The 26155-nt window shown below is 40.2% G+C and overlaps 1 protein-coding gene across 2 annotated transcripts in view; it reads right to left on the bottom strand.

The window, feature by feature from the left end:
* Positions 1–26155, bottom strand: part of LOC126175556 (condensin complex subunit 3) — a 186706-nt gene that overhangs the window by 113473 nt on the left and 47078 nt on the right. For both annotated transcript variants that reach the window (XM_049922405.1, XM_049922406.1), the window contains 3 exons: positions 17352–17579; positions 13911–14052; positions 10763–10954 (listed from right to left, as the gene is read on the bottom strand). In XM_049922405.1, the coding sequence (XP_049778362.1) occupies positions 10763–10954; positions 13911–14052; positions 17352–17579 (562 nt within the window). The remainder of the gene's footprint in view (positions 1–10762; positions 10955–13910; positions 14053–17351; positions 17580–26155) is intronic.

Genomic DNA, 26155 nt, shown 5'->3' on the forward strand with positions numbered 1-26155 from the left:
TTCTTAAGAACAATAATTTTGCTGAGAACATAAAGTATGCTTAAAGTTGAAGTGGTCTACTGGTTTATAAGCATCTTATATTGTTACAGATGTCGCTTGAGAATGGCATAATAAGCCAAATTCTTGATTGTGGATAAAAATATTTTATAGCAGTCCAGGTGCAAAATGTAGTAATTTCTAAAATATTGTAGGATTGTGGATGCAAGTAAACAGAAAATAATGTCTCCATCCTGCAAATAGAAACATGATTGTATTCTCCTTGGCATTAAGTACACAAGGTGGTTGAGATGATGATGCTCAAACATATGCTCTCTTCTAGAACAGCCTTCCCGAGGTCCTATGATGATGCATTGTAAGTTTCAACTGATACCAAGCAGCTCTGTCAGGTTCACAGCATGCCAGCAGATGCCACAGGCCATTCCATCAGTTTTCCTGACTCCTGAAGAAAGGTTTTCACATAATGAGTGTGATGTGCTCATATAGTACTGTCTTGAAAGACAAACTCAGTGACAAAATGTCGACTGCAGAAAGCAACATGTTGGAGGATTTTCCCCTGAAACTGTGCAGCCCTCAAATTACTCTTATAGTGATGAGCAGCATTCAAAATCTGTATGTGATACTGGCTCAAAACATGGTTGGCTCTCCTCTCTGCTAAATCCACAGAACAGCACATCTGATAAATGCATTAGTATCTGGTCTCCTCTACCCACTTCTATGAGTCATACGATGTAAGAAATCTTGTTCTTGCTGATGAAGAGAACGTGACATCATTGATCCTGGTCCAATTCCAGGCCTTCCTTGCTTACATTTCTCGCACACCACGAGGTTTGTGTGTGTGTGTGTGTGTGTGTGTGTGTGTGTGTGTGTGTGGGGGGGGGGGGGGGGGGGGGCGTTTGAGGGGCTGGGTTGGTACATAAGTGAGACAATGGTTAGGTGGACCAGACGATTTGAGATGGTTCAAACAAGTGTGAATGAAAAATAGTAAAGTACTTGTGAATATGGGCAACCATCAGCTGTAGAATGGAATGACAACAACGTAAATTTGTGCGGGACTGGGACTCGAACCTGAATTTCCCGCTTATCGCGAGCTGTCACGTTATCATTTGGCTATTGGTGTTTGACACTCAGCCAGATGCCAACGTACATATGTCATCAACCATGTGTCTAAAACCTGCATTCGTACATCCATTACGTATATTCCTGTACATGAGAGAGAGATTTTACTTGAAAGCTGCTTCCCCAGTGCATTCTATATTGGAGTGCCTGTGTTATTATGAATTACAGTGCAAAGTTCCTTCAGACATGCATGCATGTTCAAAGGAACGTTACATCATAATTCAGAATAACACAGGCAGTACAATATCGTATTTATCCGCCGACACTGGGCAAGTGACTTCCAAGCAATATGTCTCACCTGTACGGGAATATACTTAATAGATGCATGAGTACAAGTTATTGTCACATGGTTGATGACATACGGAAGTTTGGGTCTGGCCATGAGTCTTGCATGGATAGTTAAATGGGAAGGCAACCACTCACATGATAAGCGGGAAACCCGGGTTCGATTCCCGGTCCAACAAAAATTTTCATTGTTATCATTCCATTCTACAGATGATGGTTGTACATATTCGCTATACCAAATATGTTTAATGTAAATTATAGAAAGGCAGACCATCTCCCTGTGAATAGCAAGAAACTGCAAAAAAGAAGTTGATGACAGAGGAAAAAGTGAAAAATCAGTCATGGATCGGTTTCCTACATGTTACACAAATTTTGAAAATATAATGTAAAAATTTATGAATCCAGAAAAGTTGAATAATGCTTCACTGTTGGAACGTCAGGATGTTCAAAATGACTAATTTATTACTAGCAAATCTTGTTTCTTTGGGATTAAATACTACTCAGGAACTGAAAATGGTAAAAACATCATGACAACCAAACAGCTTCCATTTTGAAAATAAGGTGAAGTTTCACTTGAAAAAATTCCTGTGTAAAATATCTCCCCGATGTCCACTGAATTAAATGTTTGCAACAGCTGCGAGCAGTCTTCATTCTAGCTTCATCTGTATTACTAAATAGACATCCTGGTTCACAGTTTATGATACATGGTGCAAGTTGCTTATCTAACACCTTCCAAGGACAACAAAAATTTGATTTTCAATATTACATACAATTACTGACTCAATTATGAAAATTTAAAATGCTGTAGTAATCTACTAATTAAAGAGGTGTAAGCCCGCCTGGATAGAAATGCGGTCTAACGCACTGCTTTCCGGGTGGCAAGACATGCCGGTCCCTGGCACGAATCCGCCTGGCGGATTAGTGTCAAGGTCCGGTGTGCCGGGCAGTCTGTGGATGGTTTTTAAGATGGTTTTCCATTTGCCTTGGTGAATGCGGGCTGGTTCCCCTTATTTTGCCTCAGTTACACTATGTCGTCGACTGCTGCACAAACACTTTCTCCACGAACGCGTACACCATAATTACTCTACCACGCAAACATTGGGGTAATACTGATCTGGTGTGTTACATTCCCGAGGGGGGGGGGGGGGGGGGGGGGGGGAGTTCCACTGGGGGCCCCAAACCACACAATAACCCTGGGTTTGGTGTGGGGCAGCGGTGGTGTGAGTGGACTGCTGTAGCCTGTTGTGGGGGTTGTGAACCACTGAGGGCTAAGGCAGGGACAAAGCCTCTTCATTGTTTCTCGGTCCCCAGTTCCATACAATACAATACGACATACGACAAGAGGTATAATCTTATGTTGAAGATTTGGCAAAGTAAGGCAAGTATTATTAGAGTTAGGAACAGAGTAATTCATAGTAGGCCGATTACCCAGAATTTATTCATCCATTATTTAGAAATGAGAGCAGTTAGTAACTTCCAAAAATAAGTTTTAATCATAATTTCTATCATTTGCTAACTTTTTCTCACCTAAGTATTTCAAGGGCAGGTACCATTGTAACCTAATACATATGTAGACAGTTTGCAAAGGCAGTGGTCACTGTGTCTGACCACGTATTTTTCACAGTTTACCGCTCAGCAGCTGTAGCTCTCTCAACTAAGCAACAATTTGTTGACTACATTTTGACCTGATGGCAGGAGAATCACAGTATAGTACTTTTGCCACATATTTATGAAACAGGCTGATATTCCATGCATTGTTGGTGTTGTTCATGGAAGTGTTTTACATTTCTCTCTGTAGCTCTTCTTTACACAACTAATGTTGGTAACTAGTCACTTATATTTGTGTGTTGACCCTCCATAAATCTACAAGTAATATTTTTATTCCAACAGAATTCTCTGTACTTCACAGACAGAATTTTGTATGGTTAGTGGCAGTAACAACCACCCTTCATCCCGTATGTCTCACCAAACAGGAACAACAGAGGAAGAATGTTATCTAATTTTATTTGATGAATTTCCTTCTAGTGACAACAGTGTTGACAGTGACAAAAGTGATGACAATGACCCAGTCCTAGTCTTTTTTACTGTCATTTGTTGAGCAGTAGTGACTGAGGATAACAATGAATGCGATGAGACAAGTTAAAACAATGCAGTGCCACTCACTGAACCACCAACAGTCAAGATAAAATGGAGTCAAGAAACAAGTGTTGACCAAGTGCCATTATTTACTGGACAAGACGGTGTGGTTCCACAAGCAAAGCACAAATTAAACCTAAAGACAGTTGACATATTTTGCATGTTTTTTGATGAAACACTTATAAACAACATATTGTTTCAAACCAATTAGTATGCAACACAGAAGGGCAAATCTTTTTTCCGCACTAACCAACACAAAATATAAACTTTGACTGGAATAAATCTTTAGATGGCAATCACTAAAAAACCTAGCTACAGAGATTACTAGAGTACTGATCCAGACCTCTGTGAAAGTTATAAACCAAAGTTAATACTAGTAAAAAGATGTGATTGGTTACTGGGTTAACTTGCACCTCAATGATAATTCTGTGGCCACTGACAGAAACAGTCAGAATTATGACAAACTACACAAACTACATTTGTTGCTAGGTCATTTGAAAAAGAAATTCCAAGATTGCTACACACAACATCAGCTTCTTGCTACTGATGAAACATTGGTTAACTTCAAAGGCAGGTCATCTCTCAAACAGTGCATCAGAGACAAACCTATAAAGAGAGGGTACAATGTGTGGATGTTATGTGATGAATCATCATATAATTGATATTTTTGCAGGAAAAGTTTCGTAGTCTCCAGTAGTCGAGTTAGGCTCAAAGGTGGTTCTAAATTTAACCAGTGACTGTTCATGGGAAGAATCATATCACTTTTATGGACAATTATTTTACATCATATTCTCAGTTCAAGAACAAAATACAATGGTCTTCACACTTGTGGAAAAATAAATCCCAGAAGGAAAAATCTGACAAAACTCAGGAAGGAAATGAACTTGAGAGAGGGGTATCTGATTACAGAATAAACACTGATGGAGTAGTTATCTATAGAGGGAAGGACAACAGGGCAGTAAACATGTTTTCTATGTGATGTGCTCCATCAGATGCATCCACAGTGTCACAGGTCGAAAGACCGAGCAATAACCAATATCACTTGCCCTCCAGTGTTGAAAGATTACAATTCCAGTATAAGCTTTGTGGATAATTTTGACTGACTGAAGTCAAACTACACTAGAGTCAGAAAAAGCAAGAAATGGTGGACGAGTCTTATTTCACTTTATAGACTGTAGTGTAACAAATGGATTCATAATGCACAAGAAGACTGAAATGGAGCAGTTCTCCAATAAAGACTTTTGTTGAGAGCTGTACTCTTAACAAAATTTGTCGGCTCCAACAATAGTTTCAGTGGCTGCTGCTTCATCCTCTGCATACAAAAATAATTTATCATCTCAGATCAAGGCACCCAAGCCACACACTTACAAAAATATTGCCATGAAAGCAATAAATATCAGCCCATTCACTACTCATCCAGATGATGTGCAGTTTGCAGTTAAAAAAAAAACACCAGTCCAAACTGTGTGGATGTGTTCAGCGCGCAAAGTACCTTTGTGCTTGAGAGCAGGCAAGAACTGTTTCAAGAGATAGCATGAAAACTAAAAGAAAGTTATGTGAAAGTTGTATCACCAACTATCGAACTTGTACTTAATGGGGTGATGGTCAGCTGTGGTGACCACATTAATGCTAATATATTTTGTTGCTGTTAAGGTGAACGTTTACAAACCTACTGTATAAAACAGATCACAATAACAAATTACAATGTTATAAGTGGATTAAATTTTAAAAATGTAAATTATTGTTAATGCCCCTCTTGGGTAAATTTCTTATGGCATTTGCCTGGCACTTCTGAGTTAAATGCTTAATGTCAAATATTAAACACATTAAAAAAATGTAAAATCCAATATGGACTCTAACAATGTAATGAAAAGGATAGTTGCTACACACTATATAGCGGAGATGTTGCATTGCAGAAAGGCACAACAAAAGGACTGACACACACACACACACACACACACACACACACACACACGCACACGCACACGCACACACACACACAAAATCACAGCCTCTGGCAGCTGGAGCCAGACTGCAAGCAGCAGGGCATTATCGGAGAGGCAACTGGTGGGAATAGAGGAGGTAAGTCTCCCCTGACTGGAAGTTCTGAGTGGTGTTTATGAACTATACCCCTTCCCCTAAACCTCTCCAGTCCTTTTCCTTCACCCTCTTCCTTCCACTTCAACTCTTCTGCCAGAAGAAGGAGCCACTGGCTCTGAAAGCTTGTAAAAGTTAAACCCTTTTGTGGGTGTTTCCTGCTGCCACTTTGTGAGTAGATTTTTTTATCTTTTCATTATATTGTTACATTTAACACATTAAGTCATTTGTAAAGTAATCAGATGTTCGAAGCTGTTTTGTACATGGGAGTTCATTTCTTTAAAGAATACACGGTTACCTGGTTGGTACCACCTCCAATTTGAGCCACAAGCATCTGGATAAACACCTTTCAATATTTGTGGAAAAAAATCAACTTTGCTGTCTGTAGTGATTCCATAGATTTTCCTGCCATCTTACATGTTTGTGCTCTTCACGGATGTTTCCAGATATGATCGTCTTCACTACACTTCACTACACTCAGTGATTGCACCTGAAGATGGCGGCCAGATGGATCGCCGAATTATCATGTAGTGAAGGATGATCATATCCGGCAGCAAACTGTGAAGAGCATAAACTTTGCTGTCTGCACATTATACAGTAATGCATGGGTCCCACAAACAGAATTTGTCTACAAATGTGTGATGCAATTACCATACAGTCATAGGGTAAAGCAGTTTGATCATTTCTAGAGAGACCCTATGGATGGAAAATTTGTGAACTACTTTTATGCAGTTAAAATGATAGCCTGTCCATCTCCCAACAATGTGATCGAAGAACAAGGCTTTGCTGTGAATGCAAAGACACTGTTAGACAGTATGAAAGAAGAATTAGGTGTCACACATAGTCAAGTCTATGATCTAATCATACAACAGGGTGTGATAGGAAGTGTAATCCTCCCAAAATTTCTTCTACTCAGTATGAGAACTGCACATCCTTTCCACATCCCAGATACAAAGTGTTTTCGTCAAATATTGGCTACTGCAATACAGAATGAATGGAAAAACAGTTGGATGTCATTAGAGCGGAAAAAAGCTGTAGGCAAAGGTATTAAAGGTTTAGGCATTGTGCAAGAAGTAGTAGAAGCAATCCAAGGATAAATGAATGAAAGCTGAAGCTGTCAACAAATGAACCAGTGAATGACTGCTTGTTCTACAATGTAAGAAAATAACACGAATATTCATTCTGACAACAAAGTTCTTCTCCTTCAGCCTCTCCTCACACTCCACCTCTTTTTTTTACACTGACGAATAAAATACGACAAGAAATTTTCAATATGAAATACATTCTAAAGCCAAAATAAAGGAGCAAGCACTTGGAAGCATGCAGCAACACTGGCAAATAAAGGTGCACAAGACACATTTGTCAAAATAAAGCAGTGGTTGTTCCCAACTCTGTTGAAGAACACACTTTCAACCTAACTGGCAAAATTAATGAACTACAGAAACAGAACAGAAAACCCTATGGCTTAAATATTCTGAGTGTACTGACTGAGACATTTGTGGCTGAGCTAGAAACCAAAACAGAAAAACTACTTATAGTTCTGTAAACAGCGGTGGAAGGTAGTATAGGCTTTTGCTGTGCCACGAGACTGAGCAACAATTTTGAGCGTTTATGAGAAACTGTTGCAGGAACAAACTACAACCTTTCACATCCAATGCTCTTCACATTCTAGTCATTGTGAATTCTAAACATGATACTGCAAAAAAGTGAGAAAAATACTACTTTGCACTGAAATTAGTAAATGGAACCAGTTAGAATATTCTATGTTGATCTACAAAATGAGTGTCCAAATATGGATCCCTGACTACATTTTTTAATTAAAAAAGCTTCTCATGGTTTTGTGTGAATGATAAATTCACAGCTCCTTGATAAATTTTCACGTGGATGTTACACATCACTGCATTTACAATCATGCCCTGGAAGCAGACTTTGAGCCTATAAGACCTATGGGCACCAATAAAGATTCCAGCAGTCAGTGAGCACATGGTTAAACTGCTGATGCTGAGTAAGTGTTTAAAAAGAACAAACTGTGAAATTCATCAACCTCCTATTCACCCCCAGGACAGAAGCAGTGTACCCAATCTATTTGCATTAAGAGTAAATCCTGTGTGCAAGTGCGAGAAAGTGTTCAAAAAGCTTGCATAGCATAATGTTAAAACAACAGCTGATTCCTCAAACTGGAGGGCTATCAGGTACGGGGTCTCACAGGGTCCGGTCTTAGGTCCTTTACTGTTCTTGATATACATTAATGACTTACCATTCCACATTGATGAAGATACAAAGTTAGTTCTTTTTGCTGATGATACAAGTATAGTAATAACATCCAGAAACCAAGAACTAAGTGATGTAATTGTAAATGATGTTTTTCACAAAATTATTAAGCGGTTCTCAGCAAACAGACTCTCTTTAAATTTTGATAAAACACAATATATACAGTTCCGTACAGTAAATGACACAACTCCAGTAATAAATATAGACTTTGAACAGAAGTCTGTAACTAAGGTAGAATTTTCAAAATTTTTAGGTGTGTCCATTGATGAGAGGTTAAACTGGAAGCAACACATTGATGGTCTGCTGAAACGTCTGAGTTCAGCTACGTATGCTATTAGGGTTATTGCAAATTTTAGTGATAAGAATCTCAGTAAATTAGTTTACTATGCCTACTTTCATTCACTGCTTTCGTATGGCATCATATTCTGGGGTAATTCATCGTTGAGTAGAAAAGTATTCATTGCTCAAAAACGTGTAATCAGAATAGTTGCTGGTGCCCACCCACGGTCATCCTGCAGACATCTATTTAAGGATCTATGGATCCTCACAGTAACCTCACAGTATATATATTCACTTATGAAATTTGTTGTTAATAATCCAACCCAGTTCAAAAGTAATAGCAGTGTGCATAGCTATAACACCAGGAGAAAGGATGATCTTCACTATGCAGGGTTAAATCTGACTTTGGCACAGAAAGGGGTAAATTATGCTGCCACAAAATTCTTTGGTCACCTACCAAACAGCATAAAATGCCTGACAGATAGCCAACCAACATTTAAAAATAAATTAAAAGAATTTCTAGATGACAACTCCTTCTACTCATTGGCTGAATTTTTAGATATAAATTAAGGGAGGGGGGAAAAAAACCAACTTAAACATTAGTGTCATGCAATATTTTGTGTAATGTAATATCTTGTACAGACATCTTTTATTAACCTGACACGTTCCACATCATTACGAAGTGTCGTATTCATGATCTATGGAACAAGTATTACTCTAATCTAATCTAATCATATGTCTGACGTGGAACAACAGACACAGCACAGTATTTGCCTAATGGGATGTGGGAAACTGCCTAACAGCCACATACAGCCTGGCCAGCACACTGACCCTTCGTCATTAATCTACTGGGCAGATTCAATCCAGGGCTGACATATCTTTCCAACTCTAAAGTGGTCATGTTAACACGAGGCTACCCGGGCAGGTCTGTGATTGAGCAACAAAGATAACAAGACATCAATGCATTTCATTGGGTTTTTTATGAAGCCAAACATAAAGGTCAGTCCACACAGAAACGATCGGTCTGCACAAGTCTCTGCATACATCACTTCTGCACAGACAGATCATAGCATGTGGACAGATCACCACAAATTTGGTGTGTGAAACGTGTTTGAACCAACTGTTGTTTTCACTGTTGTGTTCCTTGTCTCTCATCTCTGCGTACAAAATGAAACCTAAAATGGTTGATATGCGTCAGTGCTTTAGGGAGTTCTTTACTGAACTTACTGAAATAGATAGGTCTCTCACGTGCTTGTGTTAAGTCAAGACCTAGGATTACAGCAACTGATTTAAGAAGGCAGCTTAGAACTCTCATACGCAGACATGAATAAAGGATTGCAAGATACTTACATGGAGTTCTGTCCTATGCCGTAATCTTTTTTGGCAGTAAAGATAAATTACAAGTAGTTATTCTACAAAAGTATGCAGTCTGATATGGTGTTAAGCTGATAAAGAAGTATCTTGCAGCACTTTCTTTAGGGACAGAAGGATTCTTATACTTGTGTGTCAATATGTTTACTTCCTAATGGAATATAGGGTTCCTAATAAGAGTGAGTTAAATGGAAACTATACAATTCACTACCACAACGCTACAAGTAAAACTCTTCATATATGCTGTGGAATCCACACTAGTTCAGAATGGAGTTTTATATTCTATTTATAACAAGTTGCTGATGGACTTCAGACAAAAAATTGAAAATTCCTGCACTCATAAACCAAAGTAGAAGATACTTCATTGGCCTCTTCTATAATTTATTAGAATTTATGCAGTTAAAAACACATCAAAAAATGTAAAAAGACGCTCTGTAACTTGTCAAATAATGTACTACACAATTTATGAAATCCTTCTTAGGACAGCCACACAGCATGTGTGCCTCATATTTGTTTTAATGCTTGTTTGGACACAGCTGTCAAAAATTCTAAATCTCTGTTAACTTCTTCTGTTGCTAGGAATTGTAATGTCTCTATCAGTTGTTCGTATTGTGAAACTACTCTCCTCACAGAAGTATTTCACTTTGTTGCACAAGGAATTACAAGCATCAATACATACTTGTACGTCTCCATTTGCATTTGCATTGGGTTTATCGTGTTAACTTGCAAAGTAAATTATGTGAAAACAGCACTGTTTCAGGGAGCTGCTGTCTTGACCAGTTAGATTGTTCTGTCTGCCTCTGACATTTTACTAACATTTTTGAGACTAGCTGTGAACAGAGACCACAGCAAAATTTTCTGTGTTATTCGTGTCCTGAACTGAAATATCCTTGTGAGAGGGTTGGCACCTGCACTGAAAATTTTTTTCCTACACCAATAGGTGGTAGGCCAGCAGTACATTGGAACTATATCGTGAAAACACACGAGATATGCAAAGATTTATTATATGACATTTGTGCAGGCATGTCATGTGTCAACTGGCCTCAAGAGTGTTTGTAGCAAAATGGCTCAGTATATTTCTTTCCTTCAACGAACACTTCACCTCCTCCCGGTCTCTCTCAGAACTCCCAGAGTCTTCTAGAATTCCAAAAGATTTTAGACTATTCCAGGAAATTCAGTTTCTGAAAATTACTGACTGATCTCTCACCTTGCTATGTATGAACAATAATGAGTCAGTTCTGGAACAATTTTCTCTAGGTCTTCAGCAGCATTATTGTGCAAGTGAACTGCCACACTACGCCAATAAAATGAAACTGCTGGGTTTAGTTTGTCATGTGGGATAAGGTGGGTAACACTGTCCACAGGCACTCCACTAATAACATCTGTCAGTGGCTGATGTCTGTAACAAAACAGAAAATTACATGCTTTTTCAATAACAAAAAGTTAAATGAACAGTATTTTTCATCCTCAACAAGTATCAACTATTCATTTGTTTTTTTAGTAGATATAAAGATGCTTATAAAACATATAGTATTGTAGAGAATGGATCATATCTGCATAAGAGTTGAATGGCATACATCAGGATTCTTACACTACATATTCCTAGTAACACAGAGAATGTCTGACTAATCTCTAATTAATCAGAAGTTAACTAGTGCAGGTGCTGTATGTATACTATGTTTCTCACTCTGAATACCACAACAGTTCCAAGACTTTGAAATCCACGAATGAATGTTTCTCAATTTGCTCTGTAAGCAGTTTCGTAAAGGTTGTGATTTATACATCACTATGTTACGATTTATAAGTGAACTTCCACTCATCTGACATTATATCTCACATTTCAGTTAAGTTGTTTGTTTCAGTTCACTGATATTGTGAAACCTGCAGTTCGTAGTTTCAGTTTTTGTTGCTAGGATGGGAAGCAACAATGACTTCTGCACAATGAAAGTATGTTTGCTGAAACCAGGTCGATTGACATTTCAGGATACTGACCATTTTTTCAAGAATTTTATTTTATTATACAGCAAATACAGCAGCAAAATTTACCCACAGGAAAATTCTCTTAAGCAAACTACGATATTAGGATGGAGACAAAATGGTTTGTTAGTACTAACTCCAAGAGCCAAAATTTCTAAACACATCCGATAAACACATGCGATCCATAATGACAGTGGTGGAACTTTCAGTCTGCAGGTAGGATGACTAGGTGATGATATTTTTTCTGGTTGTGTATGGTTGTTCTTTCTCCTGCTGAAAGGTTGGTGTTCTCAGGAAGGGGGGGGGGGGGGGGGGGGGGGGGAGGATGGTGAGGCCAAATTTGAGATAAGAAATTTCTGGAGGGTGACCAGGGGCTGGTTAGGTCGGGGGGGGGGGGGGGGGGGGCAGGACCACAGGTGGATGATAATAAGCACTGGGAGAGGTGGGTTTTGATGTTGGTGGGAATAGGTTGGTGATATTGGTGGCAAAGGAATGTTTCCACTGCAGAGATCAGGAGAAAGAGAATAGGACTTTGACAAGTCCAACATTGTTAGATTTGGGTGACACCTTTGAATATAAAAGAACTTCTGTGGGGCTGTGGATTTTGTTCGAAAGGTTAACAAGAGAAAGTCAGATCATTTCAGGTGTGGAGTTGGTGGAAAGTTGATAGTGTGTTTTGGGGGATGTGGCAAGTTGAAAAGATCAGCTAGGCACGTTCTGTATCCTATGAGGGTTGATGAGAAGAAACAGTATGAGTTACATAGGGGTACCCACCCCATCATAGGCTGGGGACACCTGTGAAAGCAGCCATGTCATACGCCAGCTCTGCTGCAATCACTCCTCCGATTTTTATATTTGTGTGACTACCAACCAGCTGATCATGAGAATGAATGGCCATCACCAAACTGTGGACAAGAGCAAAGTAGACCACCCTGTGGCACAACATGCAGCTGAACATAACACGCTTACTTTGATGGCTGCGTCACAACTCTGGCCATCTCAATCCTCCCTTTCACTATCCGCTTTTCTGAACTGTGCAGATAGGAGTTATCCCTGAAACATATCCTCTACTCTCAAAACATCTCGGCCTTAATTTAAGGTAACTTAGTGTCCCCCACATCCTCCAACCAATTGTTTTGCCCTCCCCCCCTCCCCTTACCCCCACTCCTATCACCTCCAATTCACGTGCCCTTGCCCTCATTGTACACTGCTCTTTTCCAATACGCTCACCAGTCTCTTCCTCTTCCCTGCTCCTCTCCTTTCTGCTGTCCTTTTTCATCCCCCATTTGTCCCCTACAGCCTCCAGTCTCCCAGCACTGTGCCTGGCAGTCTTGTGCAGACACCTTTAGTCCCTGCACACTCTGCCAGACAGCACTGATTCCTCTTCCCCCCCCCCCCCCTCCCTTCCCCAGTTCTACCCCTGCTATCCCTCCCTCCTCCTTCATCCCACTCCATATTGTTGCTCCTGTTGTGTGTGTTTCAGTTGCATTCTTGTTGGAGCAGACAGAGATAGCGATCATGTGCGTGTGAGATGTTCTTGCTTATGTGAATGTGCATGTATTTTTTCTCTTCTTTGATAAAGGCTTTGGCCATAAGCTTAGTGTGTAACATGCTTTTTGTTGCACCTGTGTACTACTCAAATGTGATCTTTTCAGTGAGTAGTAATCTATCCTTTTCATAATTATTTTGAAGAGAAACACAGTTGCTTGTTTGTGGCAATAACTGGAAGTGGGCTGGTGAATATACTGGTGAATATAAGTATGGCCATGCAACTGTTTAAGTTTATGAGTGTCAAGATGATCTGAAAACCTATGACTAACAAAGTAATGAAAAAAATTCGAAATGCTATATTCAATGACACCCAAATAAAGGCAACCAAGCTCACTATGTTGGAATGGTTTTGAAAAATAATAAAACATTTTCTTTTAAATATTGTGTTTTCTGTGTCAGAACAAGAACCTTTTAATGCCACCTGTGCCTGTATTTTTATAATAGGGAAACTGCTTTTCTTGTTTTGAGTATGGCAATGATACAATAATTAATAGAGTACTGAAGTCTGCATATATTCAACCACAAATTCTCAATTGTGATTAATAATACACTATACTCTCACAGAGTGTGTGTGTGTGTGTGTGTGTGTGTGTGTGTGTGTAGCATACTGACATCACAACAAGGGTACTTGCGTAACAGCTGAAGCTGTAAATTCGAAACACAAACTGAAATAAAACGTTATTGAAGAGAAAATACAGCAGTTTTAATATGAAATTAGAGTAGAAGAACTGTTTGATGTTTGAAGTGTTAAAATACTAAAAGGAAGCAGGAGCCTCAGAGATACAGAGAACAATACAAAGGTTTAAACTAGTGAAATCTGTACTTACTCAAAAAGTACATTAAGTGCAAGGGTACATGTTTCAGTTGAGGTCTCAACATCAAGTACAGTAAGAAATTCAATAAAATTTTTGTTTGTACTTGTAAACCAAGTATTCAGCAGTTCTTTAACCACACAAGCTTTCACTTTATCTGAAAAAGAAATTAATAAAACCCATTAATGTTTAAACAAATTCATAACTGATTAAGAAGTGCACGACACACACAAAGGATTGAAAACAGTTTTAAATTATACTTTAATGATAGGAAACAAGTGCTCATTTAGTAATATACCCATTACACAACACAAAAAATCTGCACAATTCCTACTTTTTTGAGAATTTTTAATTTATATACAACAACTTAAACTCCATCTAAAGAAAACATTTGAAGCCCTAAGTACACTTATAATTCATCTATAAGCAATACACTAACACTGAACTTAAGAAATAAGCAGCATCGATTTCAGCTAAAAAAAACCATTGGTTTCAGTTTCAAAAGGAAAAAAAGCAATAATTCTACATTTGTTGTTATTGTTAATTTTTCACTCCAGTTTCAAAAGGAAAAAAAAGCAATAATTCTACATTTGTTGTCATTGTTAATTTTTCACTCCAGTTGCCTGGGTATTGTTTACAAGTGCTCTCCACTTGCGTCAGTTCCTGCACCAATCTCTCCTCAGGACTTTATCCCAGCCGACACATTTTGTTCCTATATCCTCCTTCACTTGGCCCATCCATCTTTTCATTGTTCTTTCTACTGGTCTTTTATCAATCACATTTGTGTATAATGATTGTTTTGCTATCCTCCACTCACCGATTTGTTTGATATGTCCAAACAATCTTAAACAGGCTCTTGTCAGTTTCTTTTGAGTTTATTTCCTTATTTCATTTTTTATCCTATCCTTCCTATTCCTCTGGGTTTTGTAAGAACTTCATTTCTGCAGCTTTCAGTTTGTTGTCAAGCTGTATGGTTGTTGTGCAGGTCTGTTGGTCATATCTTAAGGGGACTAGTTCATTCCAGAACAGATTCTAAACTTGATGATAGACCTGGGCTGATTTCAAAAATCAACCCAGTTATTGATCTCATGCTTTATCCTCTTATTGCTTGAAATGATGCACCCATGATATTTGTACTGTCTACTATTTCTAGCTTTGTACCTTCCAGTCTTATTTTTCCTTTCTTGTTCTGCCTATTGATTTAGCAACTGTTTTTGATTTATTTATTGTTAATTCCTGTGCTTTTAGATGTTCCTTCCAGGTGTGTCTTAGCTGACTGGAACAATCAGAATTTCCTACCTGTTCGCAACTGCAACCTGCCTTCCCACAACCATTTCACTTTCTGAATAGGCCCAAGTAGGTACCTTTTTCTTTCTGGGGCTTTCACACATGTTCCTCCTCATGACATTATCAAGTTTTTTCAATCTAAAAAGGTAAGCGTAAAGTCTTGCCCTTCTTCCTGTACTCTTCTAGCCAGCATTTTGAGACATATAGTCATACGGTGTTCTTGGAATCCATACTGCACTTCCTGTGCAGTTCTATTATTTTCCTTTGCTTTTCCTCAAGTACTTTTTCAAGTATTGAGAAACCAAAACAGAATAAGGTAATTCCTCCTCCCCACCCCACCCCCCTTTTTTTGGGGGGGGGGGGAGAGGGAGAGGGAGGGAGGGAGAGAGGGAGAGGGAGGGAGGGAGAGAGAGAGGGAGAGGGGGAGAGAGAGAGAGAGAGAGAGAGAGAGAGAGAGAGAGAGAGCTAATCAATTGCAATTTTCCCATCCTTCCATGTTGTAGCTATAACTATGAAGTCACTGTATTCCTAGTGGTTTGCTTTTCTTCAAGAATACTATTCTATTAAATGCGGTTTCTACGTCCTTTAATGCTGTTGGATCCTTTTGAGCAGGCTCGTCATTACAACTGAAACTAACCTGTGTGCTTACATCATTGGGGTATTTTCCAGTTCTGCTGTACATGGTTTCAAAATAGGATTTCATGATTTTGCTCATATCTGTCTCTTCCCCAACCATTTTGCCATCTGGTTTTTCTGTTGCTGTTAAGTACTCATTGTATCTTATTATGCTTGGTACAGTAGCATATGACTAACTTTACTGTCATGTTCTAGTTTGTGTGTGAAATCAGTCCTAGCTTACTATTTTTCTTCAACCACAATTCTTTCCACTTTTGGCTTCTGATCTTTGTATTTCTGCTGTAATTTATTTACCCTGGAACTGTTTGCATTTCTTTATCTCTAGCTTTCTGGGCTTCAATCTTTCCTTTTTCACAGCAAATCCACCCTATCGTTCCACGAAACGGTTTCTTTTTATCTTTATTTTGCAGCTGGTATTACCATAAACGTCTACTGGAGTTCCAACTATGCTTGCTTTGAAATTAGTTCACTTAACATTTCTTTCTTGTAATGTGCCACATATTAACTTACTGCCAACTACATGTTCAAATTTTTCTCCGTCTTCACTGAGCAAGCTGGTGCAGCGGTTCGCATTCAGGAGGGTGATGGTTCAAATCAGTGTCTTCAGATAGACAACATCTACCTGATAATATCCCAGACATATTAGTTCAGGATAGAAACGGTCTGCTTAGGATTGGATTAAATGAACAGGTGCATAGTGAATAACAGTTTATAAGGTGTTTTGGTGAACATTTTTCTACAGAACTTTTACGTGTTACATGCAGTAAGGCACTTTTGGATTTTAGAAGCTAACTGACAAGGTGGGGAAAAGTATCAGCTGTGTACTTGTAGGCCACTGTGGAAGCCCTTCAACTTTTCATAAACAGTCTTAACTGACAGTAATGGTAATTGGGAACAAAGAAAAGAAGAAGAAGGTAGGGCCATTTTAACATGATACATTCTCACTCACACGTTAAACTCCACTGCACACTCAATCATGCAATGGGAAGCAGAACTGGAACCCAAGAACCAATGGACATTCCCAAGGTTCGCAAGCACGCCCATGGCACCCACGATCAAGCAAGAAACATTACAACAATTCAGTGCACTTTTATGTCTTTCCTTATGTGAATCCACAACAGATTGTTTCTCAAGCAAAATCTCTGAATGACCTATAATTCCACGATTCTCACCATATCACTCTGTCAACAAACAGTTCCACTTCTCCTATAATCTCTTAGAATTCTGTAGGCTTTCCTGGCTTTTACAGTAAATTCAATTTTTCGAAGAATTCCCAATTTTCATGGTTTTCCAGGCAAGTCACCACTACAATAACAGAGTTTTAAAAAAGACAGTAACATTATTACAAGGCAATCATTACAATATGTAAAACGATGTGGAATCGGGAAGTCTTACCTCCAACGAAACTAATTCAAATCGATCCTCTCACTCAGTGTGTCAGAACATCAATATCTTTCACAAGTACAAATCCAGTGGTCACCTCACTTGGCAAATTCAATTAAATATTGAACAACAAAATTCCACCTTACTTACCAAAACGGTCACGAAGGCCTTGGTTTAACAGTAGTTCACGCTGACCAATACTAAATGATCGAAGATTTATACGAGACAATGTTTTATAAGCAGCACAACGCACAGTCTCACGTATATCAAGTATTCTTTTAATAATGTGAGGGACTGTGACCTGGTTCAGTGCAATAATTCGAACCACATTTGTCCGTACATCAGCACTTGGATCCCTCCCCATGTGGAACAAGAAGGCTAGAAAAAATAAAAAAGATTAATTTCAAGAATTTGAATGCCACTGAAACACTAACATTTTTATTAATTTACATGACTGGAAAAAATGGTACACTTAAAGAAATAACAGTTGGAAGTAAATCCCAGAGACATTCCAATACAGACAAATTTTAAACATTACAGACTCAAACTGTAAAAGGAATAACCAGTGGGGTGTCAGAAAGACTAACACTATTCTAACAGCTTGATGAACTTCATTTTATCATTTTTAGGCAACATCCATGGAAACCTGAGATGAATACAAAATAAAAATTGAAATCATCTGGGAAAGGCTTAAGCCAAATTACACAGAAAGAATGCAGCATTAGAAGACAGTATACAGCCATTTCAAAAGAATGGCATTTTATTGCTGACTAAAGTAATTGATTAAATCTTTTACTCTACTTTCATTTGATACTCTATGAACAGGTATGCACTCTGTTGCTATGCTGTAAAAAAATTATGATACTGGTTCAAGTTTTAACATCAATATTCTAATTACCATATAAAGATAAATAGAACTACAAATCAAAGGTTTTCATACACATCTTGTAAGTAACAAAATAAATTTATTAAAAACACCTAATTATGAAGTACAATCCAATATTTTTAGACCTAAATAACTTCATTAACAATGATTTCCTGGCACGGAATGGACTCCACTTGAATAAGCTGAACTGTGAAAGTTGCAGTAAAGTATATACAAATTTAACAAGGAAAACTCCTGGTAGGAATATCAACAATGTAGGATGAGAGATTGCTACTTACCATAGAGAAGATACGTCAAGTAGCAGAAAAGATCAATTAAAAGACACTTACCTAAAGCTTTCAGCACAGCGTTCATCAGTCACACACACACACACACACACACACACACACACACACACACACACACACACACACATATTCTGGCCAGAGATGCTGGAGTTCGCAGTTTTGTATGTGCGTGCGTGAGTGTGGGGGGGGGGGGGGGGGGGTGTCTTTGCCCCCCCCTTTTTTCTGATGAAGGTGGTGGCCGAAAGCTTTATGTAAGTGTCTTAATTGCGCCTGTCTCCAACTTGACGTGTCTTCTTTACAGTAAGTAGCAATCTATATAAACATTGTCATATATACCAATTTGTGTGAAATTATAAAAATAAGGCTATCAGGTTTTTAGTGAATGATGCATTACCAGGGGTTCAATTCACCCTGCTGTTCTGTTCTGGTCAGTAAGAAACAGAACCGAATTTGTTCTTCCAGTACATTTGGTATTTAAATGCTTGTGCTTTAAAACATTTTTTCTGTACATTCTACATAGCTTAATTTGTTACTTGCCTCACTGGTATCCCTGGGATCTTTATGATCTATGTATTTAAAAATTCACAACAGGCACAAAAAATCGGCAGTAAGATAGTTTTCACAGACCTGGAATACATGCTTAATGGATTTTTATTACAATGGAGGTCTTAGCTTATTGTTGAAGTAAGTGAAGTTACAGCAGTGCAAGTCACTATGTTCATACAGCAATATCACCATCAGTAACGTGGTTCACATATCTTACATAATTTCCATGATGAAATGATTTCTTTCTGATGAGCAAGTGGAAGCATTAGTAAATGCTTCTCAAAGTGAGGAGAATATTTCTGAAGAAGAAAATCACACCACTGATAACAGCATTCACCCTACAACTAATTCAGAGGACACTTCAGACATTGACACCTAGCATGGCAACAAGCAAGCAGTGCAAGTGGCGCAGTCAAAAGACGAAAATATCATGTGGAGCTTAGAATCTTTCCACAAACTGGAAGATCATCCAATGCAAAAATTACAAATCTGACTCCTAGTCCAACAAAATATGCTATATCCAGAGTAAATGATATAAAATATGTTCAAACTCTTCTTAACAACAATATTCAAAGAATTGTGCTGAAAATGACTGCCAATGAGAATCGAGGAGTTTATGGTGAGAGTTGGAAAAATTACATAAAATTAAACATGGAGCCTATTTTAAACTGCTATAATTACTAGCTGGTAACAATAAATCTTATGATGAATCAAGAAAGAGCCCAGAGGATCCAGAAACATGTAGCCATATTTCCAGCTATAATGGAACAAACTACTCTCTTATATCTCACAAGTGTTACCCTTTGATGGCAGGTCTGACCGAGAAGCAAAGAAGAGCAAGTAAGTTAGCACGTACAGGAATTCTGTGGGAATAGTGGTGCAAACACTTTCGCAATGGTATAATCCTCACAAATACACATAAATAAGTGGAACTAAAATTTAAAATTCTAGGCACTTTTAATAATTTACGAGCGTTGTGTCCTTAATACTAATCGGGTCACTATGACCTGAAAGAGCATCTGTGTACAGCTTTTTTTTAAAGAAAGGACCAAACTTAAAGCAGTCTGAATACTTCAACTAACAAGGAATTCCTTGAGTGCGAGGTCACAAGTTCAATCTTTAGTGAGCTTCATTTGAAAGTGTTGTGTTAACAATTATGACATGAAGATACTAGTTGCTAATGGTTTGCCACATAGGTCAGGAGGGCGATAGAAAATGAGTGTGTGGCAGGTGCAGGTATCAACCTTCTTTGAGATGCATGTATCACACTTCACAAAATGGACATCGTCAACATTCAAGAAATGTTCAATACAAACCATTAACTTGTACCATGAACACTGAATGAAATATGGCACACCACAGTGATCACAAAGGTTCACACCAACAAGATCAAAGACGAACTCCGTGGGGTTACAAACTGTGCAGGACATTGGACGCTCAGCTAGGTATCCCCTCTTAAAGAATGTATACAGAATCATATTGGTGTAACGGGGTGAACAAAATGAACTGAATGTGATAGCCCACAACAGAGGGCGAAACAGTCTGTCTTACGTTTATCATGAAATTGGCTATCCCGTAAAGTGTAGCAACAAAATATGTTTTATAGGCGACCACCCCGAAGACCCCACTCATGAAGTGTAAGAAAGATATGATGGCGCCAAGCTGTGTCATAGGCCTTGCTAAGGTCGAAAATTACTGCAACCAAATGGTGGCGCTGGTAAAAAGCCTGCCGAACTGTGGATTCCAAGTGAAGTAAACGACCGATCAGAGACCGTCCCTCTCGGAACCCACACTGGTAAGGGGATAATAGATCCCGAGATTCAAGGACCCAATTGAGCCGATGGACTACCATCCATTCAAGTAACTTGCAAACAACGTTTGTCAGACTAACTGGCCGATAGCTTTCGAAAAATAGGGGGTTCTTACCAGGCTTAACGACGGGAACCACAATGCTATCCCTATCCCTCCATTGAGAAGGGAAGTCACCCTGGAGCCAAATACGGTTAAGCACCCGGAGAAGATGATGTCGTTGTGGAGCACTGAGAAGTTGAAGCAACTGGTTATGAATGGAATCTGAGCCAGGTGCCTTATCATGAGAAGAATAAAGTGTGGAAAGAAGTTCCCATTCAGTAAATGGCTCGTTGTAAGATTCTGACTGACAAGGGGTAAAACATAAGGCGGAAGCTTTGGCCTGCTGTTTCTGGCGAACGAAAGCAGCTGGATAAGAGGTTGATGCTGATGCTGTTGCAAAATGGGTCACAGATGTTTCACGAGAATCAAAGGCCATACAGGAGGGCAAGGCCCGAGAGGGTAGACAGCTGAAGGCAACCTCGGAGAGAGCGAAGTGTAGCCCATACCTGTGACATAGGGACAGTAGAACTGAGGGAAGAAATGAAGTGTTCCCAACACATCCATTTGCTCCATTTGATTAAGTAATGGGCCTTGGCGCAAAGGTGTTTCGAGATAATAAGATTGGCACCGGATGGGTGCCTCTTAAGGTGTTGCAAAGCTCGACGGCAATCATGGATGGCAAAGACAATTGCTGTACTCCACCACAGGAGTTTCCAGAGGCAAAATGGCCCAGATGAGCGTGGGATAGAAAGGCTAGCAGCACGGACAATCGCATCAGACATGTCACGTATGACGTCATCAATACAACCCGACAAAGAGGGAGAAAACACGACCTGTGCAGTATATAGAGGCAAATTGGCGTGTTGGAAAGACCAACGAGGTAACCTGTCCATTGGGGATCGGGAAGGGAGCGAGAGAATCAACGGGAAGTGGGAAGTGGTCACTATCGCAAAGGTAGTCATATGGCAACCAGTGGAATGAAGGGAGGAGGGAGGGAGAAGATAGAGAAAGATCAATGACAGGAAAGGTACCACGACCGGCACTGAAATGGGTAGGGGAGCCATCATTAAGAAGGCACAAGTCGTGGTCTGCGAGAAACTGGTCTATGAGAAGACCCCGGCTAGAAAGAAATGGATGATGAGCATTAAAATCACCGAGAAGGAGGAAGGGAGGAGGAAGTTGCTGAAGAAGGGCAGTTAAGGCATTAGGTGTAAGAGTCCTGTCAGAAGGGAGATACAGATTGCAAACTGTGACCCCAGAATCCAGGTGGTGACCGGACCTCCTTGTTCTGGGACTTATGTTTCTTCTTCTTTTCTGTTTGAGATTGAAGAGGGCTGTGCTGCAAAAAGGAGCCAGCTGAAGCAAGGTCTGGAACAGAAAGAGAGCGGGCAACCTGGGGGCCCACAGACTGTGGTTCTCATGGTCGTCGTGTGGTTTCTGGAGAATCCTGCAGTCTGGTGAGCAAGGCCAATGGTGCTCTCCACAGTTGATGCAGATGGGAGGCGGGACACATGGAGTATTGGGATGTGAAGGACGTCCACAATCCAGACAGGTGACGCTGGAAGTACAGCGGGAAGAAATATGGCTGAACTTCCAGCACTTAAAGCACCGCATCGGGGGAGGGATATAAGGTTTTACATCACAGCAGTGACCATCACCTTGACCTTATCGGGTAATGTGTCACCCTTGAAGGCCAAGATTAAGGCACCGGTGGCAACCTGATTATCCCTCTGGTGGATGCCCTGGACAAAATGACAACTCGTTGCTCTAAATTGGCACACAGCTCATCACCAGACTGCAAAAGAAGGTCCCTGTGAAATATGATACGCTGGACCATATTTAAGCTCTTATGGGGTGTGATGGAAACAGAAACATCCCCCAGTTTGTCACAGGCGATTAGTGTCCATGACTGGGCAGAGGATGCTGTTTTTATCCAGACTGACCCTGATCACATTTTGGACAAGCCCTCCACCTCCACAAACTTGTTCTCTAAATGCTCCACAAAAAACTGAGGTTTCACTGACAAGAAATATTCCCCATCAACTCTCATACATACGAGGTACCGAGGTGAATAAGCTTTGCTGCCATCCTTAGCCTGGTGTTCCTCCCATGGTGTGGCCGTGGGTGGTGGGTGGGGGGACGATTTGGGGTCCTATTTCTTAGCATTGAAGTTAGAGACTGCTGGTGTTGACCACCAGCAAGAGATTACGTACTACGCTTCATGGCGTGTCATCCACCCTGATGCCACCTACTCCGACCAGGGGGCCTCCCCACGAGTGCCAAAGGCCACCTGGCAGGATGGCCACTGCTGCGATTCCCGATGCCCCAGGGTGACACACATCTACTCCTTGGCATATGTGGGGAGGTCATGGCGCAGGCATCAGCAGAGCGATCCCTGTGTGGTCAGGGGGCTACAACCAACACGGTACATGGCAGCCCCACCGCAACGGACTGTCTACCGTGCTGGATATCAGGCACAAACGACCTAAGAAGTCCATTTTCGTCGACAGCGCAGAAAGCGATAATGCACATAGGATGGAGGAAAACGCACCCTGGAGGGTGACCTCACCCAACAGCTGGAGAATGAGTGGAAGTGCAGATCCATGTCGACGACGGATGCGAGAGGTTGCAGCACATGGGGCACCGTGTAAGGCACCCTTCCCAAATTGACTCGCTCTTCAGGAAAATTTTGAAAAATGGAGGTCAAACCCTACAGGGGACCATAACAAAGGCCGAAACATGTGAGACTCCTTTTAGTCACCTCTTACAACAGGCAGGAATACCTCAGGCCTATTCAAACCCATGGACCCACAGGGTGACAGGGGTGGGGTGGGAGGGGGGGGGCCTCCAAGAACCCGCTACAAAAAAGTGCTCCCCCCCCCCCCCCCCAATCACCCAGACCCACCCCAGACTGGGAAAACTGGACAACATTCTTCGTCGGGGCCTTGATTATCTATCATCATGCTCTGAAACCCTCCTGAAGTGGTGTTTCATTGCTCACCCAACCCCCGAAAAAGCCCATTCTATACCTATGCCACTCCCAACCCCAACCCCAACCCCAACCCCTTTCCATAGGGCCCAGGTGTAAGACCTGCCCAATCCAGCCCACCTAACAGATTTATTTTGTCCCCATCAATGCATAGCTTTTTATACTGGTATGACCATCAACCAGCTGTCCACCAGAATGAATTAATGGCCAAGGGCAAAATAGACTACTCTGCAGTACAGTGAGCAGAAGTAAGCAGCTGGAAATAACATGCTTGATTTCAGTGGCTGCTTCACTACCCAAGCTATCAGAATCCTCTCCTCCTCCACTGGCTTTTTTTTTAACTGCGCAGATGGAAGTTATCCTTACAACACTGCAGATGGGAGGCATCCTCACAATATATTCTCCACTTCCGGAACTATCCCAGCCTCAACTTACGGTAATGCCAGGCAGCTCTCTTGTCTCTCCCACCCACACCCTGCTATGCCTCCCCTTCGTCACCCCAGTCCAGATTTTTATTCACATGACACTTGCTTTCCGAATGGAGCTGCTGGTGGTAGCAGTTGCGTGCATGAGGTGTGCTAGCTTTGTGTGTGTGTGTGTGTGTGTGTGTGTGTGTGTGTGTGTGTGGAAGGGGGAGGGGGGGCGGGCAAGGATGCATATCTTGCTCACTTTCCAGTCGTACAAAATAGGTGTGTTGATAAGAGATTCCTATCATACGACATACGTACTGTTACTAATGCCATGCATGACACCAGACGTTTTCCAGTGGAGGATTCAGGTCACTTTTCACCAAACATTTGCAATTCCCAATTCAAAAGCTATTTTCTTTTGGCTGCTAAAAGAGTAATTGTGCAAAATCAACTGACAAAGATCCCGACCTTTCACCTCGCTGTCGCAAACAGACCTTACACCACAACACAGATAAATTTGAATAAATCAAACAGCGAATGATGGAAGAGGGGGAAGGAGGGGGGGGGGGGGAGATAAAAGAAAAAAAAATTGGCGCGAGGGAGGTTAGAACATAGCTCGCCCACTTGGCAGTCCAAGACCATAACCATAACCACTTTACCATGGTGTCATTTCTCTTCCCAGCTTCTCTATACTGCACTTCTTGTTCTTGGACCATTCACTGTTTATATTTTGCCTTACAGTCCAGTACACCTTCTTCCTGTTTTCAAGCTTAATCTGATTCAGTTTAAGATGGGCTGACCACTGGGCCCTCTTACCACTAAATCTGACGGTGTGCAGTGGAGAGCTTCCCTTTTAAGCAGTTATGTAAACAGCCAAAACAACAGATACTGGAGCTTAGAAAATCCTAATGTTTTCTACAAGACCGCATTATAGTCACAGAAAATTAGAATTTGGTGTACAATTGCATGCAACATAATAACAGGCCCAATTTTTTTCTCAAAAACAATAACAACTGAACGTCACCAAGACACCACTATGCAATTTGTAGCAATGTTAGAAACTAATAAAAGACACTGCTTGCTGAAGCGCGATGGTGGAATAGCACACACAGTGAATAGCACATGTTACACAAGTTCTTTTGGGAACAAATCATTTCATGTGACCTGTGGCCACCTAGACCCCCCTCCCGCAACTTTTTCCTTTAAGACATCTGATAGGTAATACCTATAAGAATAATTCTTACACAATCAACCAACTGAAGTGCAACACTGAAGACGAAATATACCACACAAGTGTACTGCCCAACCAAAAAGTAGCAGCTAACACGGAAAAACATGTTTAAGCATATGTTGCAGCACATGGAGGACATTCCCAGCATCTACTATAAGAAAATGTATAATGTGAATGTATACTTTACAAGTACATTAATAAAAATCGGAATTTTTTTGAATTTCGGATTGTGTAACTTCTGGCTCACCTTGTACTTGGGGATATAATGAGATAGTTTTACAATGCCTTAACTCATCACCATGATATGACCAATGGATCAATGTTGTCAGGATAAGCCATATAGTCACCACTGGCTCCTGTACTGATCTAACACCCACCTAAACTAGCATGAACTAAACTTGTCATAAAACTGGAACCAACAAATACTCGTATATGCAGTTGCTTCCACTTTGTGTGTGTGCTTGTCCCCTCCACAAAAAATTAAAATACCCGCTCAAAAGACAAATCTTTTCCCACATAAAAACAAAACTTTTTACACAACTATCAAAAATAATTTTGGCAGATTTTCATTAAAATATATATTTTTCCTAGAATCTTATAATCAAAAATGAGAGAGAAAATTTGTCCACAAACACTATAAAAACATCCACTGGCCATTACAGAAAAAACGTATCCTAAACAGCAACAATACTTAGAGAATAAACTTTAATTTGATTTGGATGTCATCACATTTTCTCATTTTAAAATTTCTATT

Source organism: Schistocerca cancellata, chromosome 3, assembly GCF_023864275.1.
Source record: "Schistocerca cancellata isolate TAMUIC-IGC-003103 chromosome 3, iqSchCanc2.1, whole genome shotgun sequence".
NCBI classification, from domain to species: Eukaryota; Metazoa; Arthropoda; class Insecta; order Orthoptera; family Acrididae; genus Schistocerca; species Schistocerca cancellata.